This window comes from Eschrichtius robustus, chromosome 12 (assembly GCF_028021215.1).
Source record: "Eschrichtius robustus isolate mEscRob2 chromosome 12, mEscRob2.pri, whole genome shotgun sequence".
In the NCBI taxonomy this organism is placed as follows: Eukaryota; Metazoa; Chordata; class Mammalia; order Artiodactyla; family Eschrichtiidae; genus Eschrichtius; species Eschrichtius robustus.
This window is the reverse complement of record NC_090835.1, coordinates 86,468,912-86,482,089: the sequence shown is the minus strand read 5'-3', so window position 1 is coordinate 86,482,089 and position 13,178 is coordinate 86,468,912. Positions and strand designations below refer to the sequence as shown.

Below are 13,178 nucleotides of genomic sequence, written 5' to 3'. Positions count from 1 at the left end.
GCTTCCTACTCTCATTTCCCAATCTTCTAGGGGTAATAACTGATCAAATCAGTTTTAAAGGTGACCAGAATCGTTCAAAACTGAGAAAATAAACGAAGAATGTCAGCCTTAGAAGGGACTTTGGTGATTTTGATATTTTCTCAATGTCCCACAGTTGTATTGAGTTGGTGATGGCTTGCAGTGTGTATTGGTGAAATGGGCATATTTATTCTTTCTCTGGGAGCAGCAAGGGCCTGAGACACAGACTGGAGAATTTCCAGGTGGGAGGGCATCTGGGTTTGAATGGTGTGGGTTACTCAAATTCCTGTGGTTGTGCATGGACACAGAGCTCTCTCTCCCACTCCCTGCCCCAAGCCCATTAAGACTGAACAGACAAGAACACTGCCTAAGGGAGTACACATCCTTCCTCTCACTGCCTCCCCCTATCCCCCTCCCCCAACCTCCAAGAAGCAGAATTCTTCCTGTAGCAGGTTGGAGGAGGAAAGCTTGGCATGAGTGACAGACACTTCAGAAAATCTGTGTGTCAGGACCAGCTGTTTCAGTGAAGGCTCAGGGCCAGAATCAGCCTGGACCAGAAGTGAGCTTCCTTATCATGTTTGGGGAAGGAGGTCAGAAGGTTAAGAACACATGAGGATGAAAATTAAATGCAAAAGGAAAGTGGTCTCTCTAGAACTTCCCTTCATTTCCAAACATATATTTTATTGGGAGTTGAACCTAGAGTGGAGAGACAAGTGGATTTGAAATAAAAACTCAGGTTTATGGTCTAGGTCTACACTATTAATGGGACTTTGCTTGTCACTTCTCCTCTCTGAACCTCACTTTTCCATTGAAAATGTGAGCAAATAATGCCTGTTCTACCTTTGTAACTGGCTGATTGTGAAGGCTAAATGAAATCCTTGATGTGAAGGAGATTTGTCAACTACAAATTCTATGTAAACATAAGCAATACAACTTTAAAATGGCAGACTTAGGAGTAGATCCTACGTTTCACACTTGTAACCCACACTTGCAACACAGGAAAATCCTGGAGACCTGGATGGGGATCCCAGATGCCAATGGAGATTGTCTAATTCAGGGAAAATATCCAAGTAAAACTAAATGGTGGACAAAAATCTCTAAATCATATTTGGGTGGTTGTAGAGGCTGTGATTGAATCTGGGGTGAAGAGGTGGACTACATCTCAGAAAAAACTGAACCTGTTTCCTCTATGATCAAAGGAACTAACACAAGAAACTTGGTGCTGATTTTTAGGTAAGATTAAGTCATTAACAGAGGCTAAGACAGAGTCTGAAAGGCTTTATTTGACTTTAAGCTGCCACCCACTAGCTGTGGGCAAGAAAGTTATCCTCATAAGAAACCTACCTCAAGGAAAAACTGGAGTCTGACTGGGGAAAATAGGCAGTGCTTGAGACATGTTGATTTTTGCCGTTCTATTTAAGATTATGGACTATTAGCAATTACAAGATTTTTAAAGTCAGGAAGTGACAGTTCTTATTGTTTAATTTAAATCTGGACTGGTTTTCAGACTTAATCTATGGCTGAGGTGACAAACATTTCAAACCTAAAATCTTGTTTGGTAAAATTGATAAAATTTCATTCCCTGTCCTTTCAGTGGAAATAAATATATAGATAATTTGGGGCAGGGAAGGTGGAATCCCCAAGTAATCAGTGTAATTGACCTCCAAGATCAAGAACCTAAATCCAAAGTGTTTCAAGGAATGGAGAGTATTTAGCTTGTCTGAAGAATGAGATTCACAGGAGGAGCTACTGAGAGTTAAGACTGAGAAGGAGGCTGAGATCACATCAGGAGCAATTTGGATACCATGCTGGAGATTCTGGATTTGATGCTCTAATAAATTAGTTAGCCTTATTGGCTCACTGTCGGTGGAGGGATATCATCAGACAAGTGTTCAGCAGCTCCAGTGGCAGCAGGTGAAGGAAAAAAGCATTGAAGGGGAAGAACTTGGAAGAGAGAACACATGACAAGTAGGAAATTATTTCAGCATTCCAGAAGGGAAATGACAGGAATTTGACATGTGGCTCTGGTAGAAAGTATGAAGAGAAGGCAGCAGTTATACGATACAGTCAGGTAGACAGTGACAGGAAGTGGCTCCATGTAGCCTCCTGCTGAGCATGAGCTCTTAAACCTTTTCTTCTCCGGGTCAGAGCTCTTGTTTCCAGGGAAACTAAGACAATGGGACACAGAGACTTGGGAAGGCAGAGATTTTAGGCCACTTGACCTGATGAAATTTTCTCTTCTACTCTAGGAGTTAGTTATTGTCTGATGAGCAAACATTAAGTGATTAAGAAAGTATGGAATTTATAACAGCAAGGGAGAAGCAGTGTGTAATTCTACGTAACTTTGGATAAGTCAGTTTTTCTATTTGAGCATCAGTTTCTTCATCTGTTAAATTAACGATGGGTGTTTACCTTGGACTAAGTCCAGTGCTAAGAGTTTAAATGAATTATCTCCTTTATTTTTTAAATTAGTCCGATGAAGTTCATATTATTCTCCCAATTTCACAAATGGGACCAGAGGCACAGAGGGTAACTTGCCCAAAGTCACATATCCTGGGAAAGATGAAGGAATTGAAGTACACTATTTTTGAAGCTTGATATTTTAATCTCCATAGTTCTTGAACTGTAGCTGGGCAAAGTATCTGTGGGTGGGAAGGGGCCACAAAGCAGAAAATCTGTATAGCTGCCTTAAAGGGCTTTGAGAGCTTTGTGGCTGCACCAGCAGTCATTGTTTTGGGCTCCTCCCTCTAGATTAGAGGCTTCTGAGAAGAGATCAGAAATTTGGGATAACAAAAATCTTCTGTTTTCCAAGAGAATTCAAGAATACCCAGATTCCACCAGAAGCAAGAATTAAACCCTACTCAGACCTCAGTTTTAAGGAAGGGGAGGCAGCTTCTTACGTGAACCTGGAAGAGGGAGGGGGCTGGTTGGAAATGAACTGAGAATTGGAGGGGAAGAATTTATCGTTTCAATAAACGTGGGAGTAAAGCTGAGCTGTCAGCCCAAATCCTGTGGGAGGAGGAAGAAGAGTGTGGGAAGAGTGGTAAAGGCAAACAAACCCGATCCTCTTCAACTAATCCAAATATTTTTCAATATCTCTTTGTTAGTTATCTCCTTACAGCACAGTTAGTTGCTGAATTCACCCCTTGTAATTTCAAAGCCCTAGGGACCGCAGTCATCCTTGTTTTAGTCATTTTGCCTTCTAAGTCATCAGGCAACAGTTTCACCAAATGTTTTGTTGCAACAGAACAAATGTTGCCAACTTTCTAGTCTGTAGTAACTGTTTCCTTGCCACTCCTCCTCTCTGACAGGTAGGAAAATGAGAGTGGATTGGGGACAAAAAAAGTTTTTAATTAATATAAGAAGAGAATCATTGCACAGCCTAATGATGATAAAGTGCCATAAATTTAAAAGTTTGATTAATTCAACCCTTTAAATCTGAGATTTAAATGGAAAAAAAAACCCAAATAATTTTTTAAACTTCAAGGAGCTAATAATCTGATAAGGAATATACAACTGTTCCAAGAATAAGAACACTATGCATATTAAACATATTTTACCTATAGGGAGAGAGGAATCAAAAATCAATGAAGTTTGGGTATGAATAATAAATAAAACAAGACAGGAACCTTACAAGGACAAGTAATCATGAATTTAGGAGTATGATTAACTCAAACCTTAGCACTTGAGGTCCAGAAAGTAAAACTGTATTGTAGACAAGAGAAAGCTACTGGTCAGCCCCCCAATGAAGTTGGTGGGATTTAAATATGTTATTTATGTGAGAAACTCAGCAATTCCTAAGGCTCCAGGTCTGCATCATCAACTCATCTATTCTAAACTTTTGGCTTAGACTATTGAGCAGTGGTTGGAAACTGTTGCTGAATGGATGGGGGTTCTTATGATGGTTGAGAGGCAAAGCATTTTTATCCTTAGAGGAACTTGAGTCTCACTTCCATTACCCTTCTTGGGCCTTCAGGCTTCCAGGAGATTAAAAGGAGTGTTTGCAACTTCCTATACATTTATAATTATTTCAAAATTAAAAAAAAAATTTTTAAGTTATTTACTTAAAAAAAAGCATCGCATTCAAAATGGCAGATTATCCTCCAGAAAGTTGTCGGCTATTAGTAGTCCTCCCTGCCCCCACCTAGTGTGTAAGAGCCTCCTATACCAGACTAACACGGAGACTGGGCACCTCCATTCCTTTGAACTTTGACCAATCTGATAAATGCAAAATGCAACTATTCTTGTTTATACCTCTTTGATTATTGGTAAGGGAGAACATTGTATCGTACTACAGACGCCACTTGGTTTACTGTCTGGTGCCCATGTTTCTCTTGGGCTGCTTGGTTTTTCTTACTGACTAGTAAGCACATGAAAGCATTTGTAAACATTTGTACAGTGAACATATTAACGTGCAAATATTTTTCCCTTCCTCAGGCCCAGTTTCCTTCTAATGGATCACATGTGGTCCATTCTTTGATTTTTTTTTTAACTTACATAATAATATTAGGATTAGTATTTGGAATGTCTAGTCATGCCTTTTTGCAGTGACTTTACTGAGATGTCTGCACCTAGATACAGCTATCCACTCAGAAAAAATAGACAATAGTCTTCAAGGACTGTGGAGCGCTTGCCCTCACCTTTTCATAATTCTGCCAGAATTTATGTGAGTCCCGGGTCCTCATCGCACTAGTGAGCGCTGAGTGCTCACGGGGGTGTGTGTAGGTGAGGATGTGGTTTGAATTCTACGTCCTCTTGCTCTACTCACGCCCCAGAAATCCTTGCCACCCTGAAGCTGGCCTGCATAGGCTTGGGCTAGTCCCTGCCAGGGTATCAAAAGGCTGCCAGGTACCCGACAACCTCAGACTCTCAGACTAGTGATCTACAGATACTAGTCATGACTGTACAGTTAAGGGCCTCCTATCTTTTCCCCCTTTTCCTAGCTGGCTTCATGCAGTCAAATTCTAAGCTGGAGAAGGTGAGTGACCACCAGAGAGGGTGGGACAGGGCTCAAAGGTGGAGCCTTCTGTCCTGCTCCCAAATCTTGCCCTCAGTCCTTCTTGTAAGACTCTGACCTCTGCTTTCTCCCTCTTTGTGGGTTCCCCTACACCTTTCTTCTCTTCTCCTTGAATTTTCTTCACTCCTATGAATGGGTGTTCCTTGAGTTGAATATGGGTAGGGATGAGAGTGTCTTTTTACTGTGGTCCTTTCTCCCTTCCTTCTCCAGGTAGAGGTCGCCTGGATACCCCTCCAGCCACATCAGTCTGTGCATCAGAGCTGGGTCTGAGGCATGGGGCAGTGGTGGGCATCAGAGTGGCTGGGGACCAGGGTTTGGAGGAGAGGCTGAGTTGAGTCATCTCAGACCAGCTAAGCAGGAAACCCACGAAGAGGTGGAAAAAAACTAATGTGGAAGTTTTAGGGATGGATAAAATCAGAGAGTTATCAGAGAAACATAAAACATATGGAAAAAAATAATTGGAGGCCTAAAACAGCTGGATCTGAAATCAGGAGTCTTGGATTCTGGCCTCAGTTCTATTTCCAATTCATGGCTCAGTTGCCTTATTGATGAAAATGTTTGTATGGCAGTGGCAGGAGCAGTTCAGGGAAGAATAGCAATGAACTAGATGACTCAGAAGCAAAAAGGAATCATGAAGTTAGGGGCAAGCGAACTCTCATTCACATAGTGGGTTATCACTTTTGGCCTTAGACAAGTCAACTCACCTCTGTTAGTCTCTGCTTTCTCATCATAAATGTGTATGTAACAGTATCTACTCACCTGCTCACCCAATTACTGGGTGGGTGAGCAATAATTATTATGCATATAATGTGTTCTATAAAAGGCAACTCTAGTAAGATTTTCCTCCCTCTTGACTAGATAGCCTCCTGAGTGATTTCCCTATTTTTGAGAGTTGATATGGATTTTATGTTATCCAGTGCTGTCTACTTGGGTGTGGAGATTCTGGGCTGTAGAATTTGTTTAATAAAAGCTGAGTCTGGAAGTATTTGAGACATATCACACAGACTTAAATAAATGTGAAACAGCAATGAATACCAGGAGTAAGCTGGACTGGACTAAGAGGAGTCTTCAAGTTCAGAGTCTAAGTCCCCACATTCTGGTACCCTACATGATTTTCAGTAATTTTCATTGCAGTAGCACAGGGGGGAAAAAAGGAAAATTCTTAAAAATGTTTAGCTTGGAACCAGGCATCAGGGAGATAGGAATGGATGCTATGATACAATGTTCTCTTTATACATGTCTCAGTTTTGCTGGTGTGTGTATATGGGTATGCATTTAGGCAAAGGTGCGAAAGCCTGTGTGGAGAAAATGCCTCTCTCCCCAGGAGCAGAGCCTAAGTAGCTACAACCTGGTATGCTAGGGATAGAATCAGTGGTAGAGTTTGGTTTGGTTTTGTGTTGGATCACTTCTTTAGGTGAGGGCAGATGGTGTTTGACTAAAATCCTTTATAGTCCATTGCATTTCCAGGAAGTCTAGTTTAATCCCGGTTTAAGTCTGGACCTTTCTTATCAGATTATGTCCTTCCCTCCTTTCTCTGGTCAGTACCTCTCTGCCTTTTTCTCACTGGGTGGTTTGGACATTAGCTTTCTTTTCATAATTCCGGATTTTACATTCCCTATATTCCAGAAGCCATTTGTAGTGGCTTCCCCGATATAGGGAGAGAGATCAGGATGTGCTGGTGAGCACCGTGGAGTCGGCACACTTTGGGTACTGCATGCACCCTGCATGGATAGAGACAGTGGAGGGAGAGGATGAGATCTGCCTGTAGAAGAATTTAACCTAAGAACAGGCAGTGGTGATTTCACGTGGAGCTTATTTCTGTTATGTGGAAATTTGCTCAGATATGTTCAGGAAATTTGATAAGGTATAGGCTAGATGGAGCTGATGATGAAGGCAGGTATTAGATACCTCGAGCACAATGGGTGAGGAGCTGGGTATGTGCTAAGGTGGATGCTGCTAGGCAGATTTTAGTGACCTGTTCACAGATGCATTTTTGAGCTCTCCATCTCCTTTCTTGGGAGCTACAAAAAGTTAGAATTTCACAGTATTGGCTAGTGCATTGAGAGAGAAAACTACTCAAGGTGGGGGTAATATTAGATTCTAGAATGCTAAACCTGGAAGGCCCCTTGAGGATCTGATAGGAATCTAGACAAATGTCTTCATTTTACCAGTGGGGAAACTGAGGGCCAAGGATGAGAATTGCCCAGGTCCATAAAGAAATTTAACAATAGAGCTGGCTTCTAATTCCCCAGTAGAGCTCCTTCCACTCCACTATGCTGATGAGTGGGGTAAGAAGTCAGAAGACCTAGGGAAAGTTAAAGAAGTAACAAGGCCATCCTAAAATACTTAGGCAATTTAAAACCTTCCCTTCACTGAAGGAGTCAGGCAAGATGCCTTCAACACAGAGACAAGGAGTAGCCTCATTTTCATAGAAGCATGAAAGGCAGTGCGCTTTTCTGTTTGTCTCCACTTACTTCCAGGCCATCCCATTCCAGCTCATGAATCTCTGCTCTTTTCCATTCATCCAAGCAGTTCCTGGTATCTCACCTCTGCCAGGATAATAGAGAGACTTGACTGATTGTTGCTCAAAAAACCATTGCCTTTCAAGTCACAAGACCTAGTTTCAGTCTTGTCATTGACACCTTAGACAACTCTTATTTGTTTTCTGGGTCTCAGTTAATATATGCATTATTCTTTGAGTGCTTTGAAAGGTTATACCGATGTTAGGAATTATTGTTACTAATATTACGATTTTTTAAAATCTTCCAGATGGATTGCTACAAATATGTGAAAGGTACCATCTATGATTATGACGCTTTCACTCTTAATGGAAAGGAACACATTCAGTTCAAGCAGTATGTGGGCAAGCATGTCCTTTTTGTCAATGTGGCCACCTATTGTGGTCTGACAGCTCAGCATCCTGGTAAGAGTTCATAACCAAATCTCCTTGGGGATAAATTTTCCAGCTCATTATATTCTAAGTCATGTTGGAATTATATTCTAATTCTAATTATATGTATCAAAATAAATACTCATGATCAAATGACTTTATTCCCTGATGTCAGGAGTCAGTAAACTATGGTCCACAGGGCAAATCTGGCCAGCCTACTTTTGTAAATAAAGTTTTATTGAACATAGCCATGCTCACTCATTTACAGATTGTCTGTGATGGATGTTAAGCTACAAGGCAGAGTTGAGTGGTTGTATGAGTGATGGTGTCAGAGACCATCTGAAATTACTATCTGGACCTTCACAGAAAATGTTTGTTGACCCCTTCCTATGTCCTGCCTCTGTTTTGCTCCTGAGATTTCCAGGAGAATCAATAATGTATCTGACATCTAGGAGCCTCCCTGAAGATTCAAGTCTCCTTGGTAAATACAGGAGGTAGGATTGATGTTTTTGAGACTTTTCCAGGGTTTTACATGTAACTTACAAAGACAGGGAAAAGGGGAAAGGGGCTTTATACCTGGAGCACATTTGACTGGAGCAAGGGCTGGTAGAGGAGGCCATAATAGAGGCAAACACTCCCTCTCCAACCTCAACGCCTCCTTTAAGTGTAGTTTTTCCCTCTCTGTACATTACTCAGGGCAGAATTTTATCTTTCTCATATCTTAGGCCATGTTGTTTGAAAGCCAATAAATAATGAACAGGATTATTTTCTTTCAGAAACAGATACACTTCTTATATTTGAACTAATAAGAACTTCGATTTTAAATTCTTGGTTATGTGGTATTTTTACAAGGTAATATATTCACAAGGCTCAAAATTAAAGGAATAAAGAAGTTTAGAGTGAAAAGTTTTTTCATCTCTTTCCCCTCCCTTCAGATGACCAATATTATCGTTTACAAAATATATAGGTATTCTTTTTTTTTCTTTTCCCCCAGTTGATAACATATTATAAATACTATTTGCCAATTTGCTTTTTAAAATTAATAAGTTACCTTGGAGTTTAGACCATTGCCTCCCTCTTTTTTAAGACTGAAGAATATTCTACTGGACCATACTTCATTTTACCAGTTTATAGGGACTTTAAAAATCAATTTATTCAGTTCCCACTCTGTACATAACAGATGAGGAAACTGAGAAATAGCTACTCAAGGACTGGTAGACATGTTTCCTAATTTATTGTCTCTTTCCTAGAGGAAGTGATTACCTACAGTGACTAAAGACAAGAGTGGAGGATGTGGGGAAAGGTACTAAGGAACCATTTGGAAACAGGAAAGCAATCTCATATTGCAAAAAAAATAAATAAATAAAAATAAAAGGACTAAGAGGAGGTATCAGTTGACCCCGTTGGCTGAGCAGAATCTGGGTGGGACTGGTTAGTGTTTGCTAGGGGACTGAAAGTATCTAGCTCAGAAAGGGTGAACAAAGAAGACAATTATAAAAGTCTGAGGAGACAGATTGGAAAACTTGGGGAAGAAGGCAGTTGGAAGCTTGTGTTTTGGCATATCAATGAGGGTTTTTAGGTAGAATGCATCTTTAACATCCTGAAGACTGTTGAAGAACACCAGGAAGCTCAACTTGGAATTTCCCTGGTTCTCTTTGCCCCTGTCAGATTTACCCACACTCCACCCAGGATGAACCAGCTTGTGCAGAGGAGAGAAGCACATTCTCATTGTGTGTGTCTTTTCCTTTTAAAAAGAGAGATTCAATCTACCAATTAACCAACCAGGGAAGGCAAACTGATGAGAAGTGATGTTTAAATGTAGTTTTGTTTAAAAATCACCTGATGAGCTTTTCATTTTTTAATTGTGGTACAAAAAGACATGACATAAAATTTACCATTTTAACCATTTTTAAGAATACTGTTCAGTAGTGTTAAAAATATTCATTCTTGTGAAACAAATCTCCAGAACTTTTCCATCTTGCAAAACTGAAATTCTGTACCCATTAAATAACAGCTCTCCTTTTCCCCTTCCCCGCAACCCCTAGTAACCACCATTCTACCTTCTGTTTCTATAAATTTGACTACTTTAGATACCAAATGTATTTGTCTTACCTGCAGTATTTGTCTTTTTCATGACTAGTCTATTTCACTTAGCATAATGTCATCAAGGTTCATCCATGTTGTAGCATGTGACAGAATTTCCTTCCATTTTAAGGCTGAATAATATTCCATTGTACGGATATACCACATTTGTTTATCCATTCATCCATTGATGGACATTTGTGTTGCTTCCACTTCTTGATTTTTATGAATAGTGCTCCTATGAACATGGATGTGCAAATATCTCTTTGAGGCCCTATTTTGAATTCTTTGCATATATACCCAGAAGTGGGAATGCTGATCTATGGTAGTTCTATTTTTAATTTTTTGGGAAACCTCCATACTATTTTCCATAGTACTTAAACCATTTTACAATCCCACCAGCAGTGATCTGGTGAGCTTTAGAATAAGAAAGGTGACTGGGGAGCCATCTCAGAAGAATGTAATCAGAAATTTTTCTGGAATGGAACCTGGGTATCCCTATTTTTAAGGGAAGGCCCCCACCTGATTCTGATGTGCTGCAGATTTGGGAAATACTGCACTATAACATTTTGAATACATGTTTGGAGATCCAGTATCTAATTTCAGCCCTGCCACGAACAGTCTTTCTGACCTAGATTTTTTTTTTTTTCCTTCCCTGGGCCTCTGCTTTTTTCCTCTGTAAAATGGGTATCTCTAAGGATCTTTCTCTACACAAGGAGGCTCTCTAGCCAGGCCGCCATATTGTCCCTTCTCTACCCATAGAACTGAGTGCACTTCAGGAGGAGCTGAAGCCGTTTGACCTAGTTGTGTTGGGCTTCCCCTGCAACCAATTTGGAAAGCAAGAACCAGGAGAGAACTCAGAGATCCTTCCGGGACTGAAGTAAGTGCCTGCTTGAAACCCTATAGGGGTCTCTGTCTACCTTTCCTCTGTTTCCAGAGGCACTTCCATATTGGGGACTTCTGGGATGGGTAGTGGGTTAATAGGCTTAGGGGCATCTGCAAACAGATTTTAACTTTGGCCTCTGCTGATATGAGTCTGGCAGTGTCAGACACTCTCTCCCCCTCTCTGGGAAGTGAGAACTGGATGGACCACGGAGGAGCAGGAGCACAGAAATAGCTCCTGGTATTGCTGGTACAGAAACAGTGCAGGGGGAGACAGTGATAGGATGTGGAATAGGGAAAATAAAGTGAATCAGGGAGCCCAAAGTTTAAAAATGGTCTTATTTTCCCTTCCCAGCCCTGTTTTCTATACCTCCACCTCTCTCTCCCCTTTCTCATGACCTCAAATTCTGGTACCCCATCATAATTTTCTCTCATATATTCTGGAGCTTCCTGGGAACATTATGGTTCATTGCAGGTATGTCCGTCCAGGAGGAGGATATGTACCTAATTTCCAGCTTTTTGAGAAAGGGGATGTGAATGGCGAAAAAGAGCAGAAAGTCTTCACCTTCTTGAAGGTGAGTTAATCACTGACCTAAGCCTCTTCCTCCCAAATATTCCGAGCATAGAGTTGGTGTGGTGGAAATGGATCCAAGGGCACCTGCCTGGAGGTGGGATTGGACTCTTTGGAAGAGATCTCCAGATTAGCATAGGGATTGGGGTTTAATTTGTTAGTATCTATGATGCTCTGGCTTTGTGTGGTGGAGAGAGTTGTATAGAGTGGCACCTTTCACTGGGACCACCCTCTTTTGTTCACTGACATTCATTCATTTATACATTCAAGGTATACTTGTTGAGTGCCTGCTATCTATATGGCAGTTTTCTAAATAATAAGGGTATAAAGATGAATAGAAACAGTCCCTATTCCTTGATGATTTCATACTGGAGAGGATGACATAGAAATCAGGTATAATACAATGTAGTAAGTGCCTTTTATGAAACACTGACTCTTAGATATAGAGAATGTGAGAGCTGAACGGGCCCCTAAAGATCATCAATCAGAGTTCAGTGTTCTTAGATGCTGAACTGTGGGCCAAAGCTGGCCTATGTTGAGATTTTTACATATTTTCAGTAAATTGAAAAAATAGGACAATATAAGGAGGATTTCATAAACTCAACTGATTTATAGGGCTACCCTTTATTCTAAGATTAGTACCTATATGTAATTTATTCTTATAATTATCTTTTTAAAACTAAATGGTGAAGCAATGATGTTTTTAAAATTTTCTCTTATTTGACAAAACAAAATGTTGGAACTCCTATTGGTCCCAAAAGATATTTTTGAAATGTTACTGGCCCATGGAGTATCAAGACTTGGGAAACTACATTCTAATCTAAACCATTCACTTCGCAGAAAAGGAAACTGAAAGCTAGAGAGGTGACATATCTTATTCATAGCAGCAGGATTCTGTGATGTGGTCACAGGGAGAAACAGAAAGAGGGAACAGACTTTTGCTATAATATCTACAACATTCTTGGTAGTTGGTATCTTTGTGATTCAGAGAATATATTAGTAATCAGAGGAAATGAAAATATCTTGATATAAGAGGGAGCAGATTACCTGTGGGTGAAAATAGCCTGAATCATCCAAGAGCAGAAATGATACTGTCATTTCTCTTTTCCATCTCTCTCCTTCAGCAATCCTGTCCTCACCCTTCTGAACTTATGGGCTCAATCAAGCATATATCCTGGGAACCCGTCATGGTCCACGACATCCGCTGGAATTTTGAAAAGTTCCTGGTGGGACCTGATGGAGTCCCTGTCATGCGCTGGTTCCATCAGGCTCCAGTCAGTACAGTCAAGTCAGATATTCTGGCATACTTGAAACAGCTCAAAACTGAATAGGAAGACCAAGTTGGGGGCAGGAGCCATCCTGCTTCTTACCTGAAGACCTGTTCAAAAAAAAAAAAAAAATCCATCTTTTCACTACACTCTCTTCCTAAATGGCCTCCACTTGAGTAAATCACCTCTATAGTGCCAAAATTCCCACTCTCTACCAAGTAGATTTATATTCAGAAGGCTACTGCTATTTCCCCTTGCAAGAGTAAGTGGGTGAAGAAAAAACAGAATGGAAACCCTAAATCCTCAGACATCTGTTACAAATTTAATAATGCATATCCATCAAAGGAAAATCATCCTTCCATGAGGAAGGTTCAGTTTGTCACAATATCCTGAAAAAGAACGTTGCTACACATTCTGATTTCTCCTTCTCTCTCTACCCTAAAGGTGTAG

At 40.6% G+C, this 13,178-nt stretch overlaps 1 protein-coding gene across 3 annotated transcripts; it reads left to right on the top strand.

The window, feature by feature from the left end:
• Window positions 1-4,915: 4,915 nt before the first annotated feature.
• On the top strand, window positions 4,916-12,791 carry LOC137772901 (epididymal secretory glutathione peroxidase). Of its 3 annotated transcripts, XM_068557065.1 has the most exons (6): window positions 4,916-5,000; window positions 5,250-5,251; window positions 7,805-7,958; window positions 10,770-10,887; window positions 11,365-11,464; window positions 12,585-12,791. In XM_068557065.1, the coding sequence occupies exons 1-6, from the start codon at window positions 4,916-4,918 to the stop codon at window positions 12,789-12,791; spliced, it is 666 nt and encodes a 221-aa protein (XP_068413166.1). The 3 variants fall into 3 exon arrangements, with proteins under 3 accessions (XP_068413166.1, XP_068413165.1, XP_068413167.1); XM_068557064.1 differs by lacking the exon at window positions 5,250-5,251 and having other exon boundaries at window positions 4,916-4,996; XM_068557066.1 differs by lacking the exons at window positions 10,770-10,887; window positions 12,585-12,791 and having other exon boundaries at window positions 11,365-11,426.
• The last annotated feature ends 387 nt before the right edge of the window (window positions 12,792-13,178 follow it).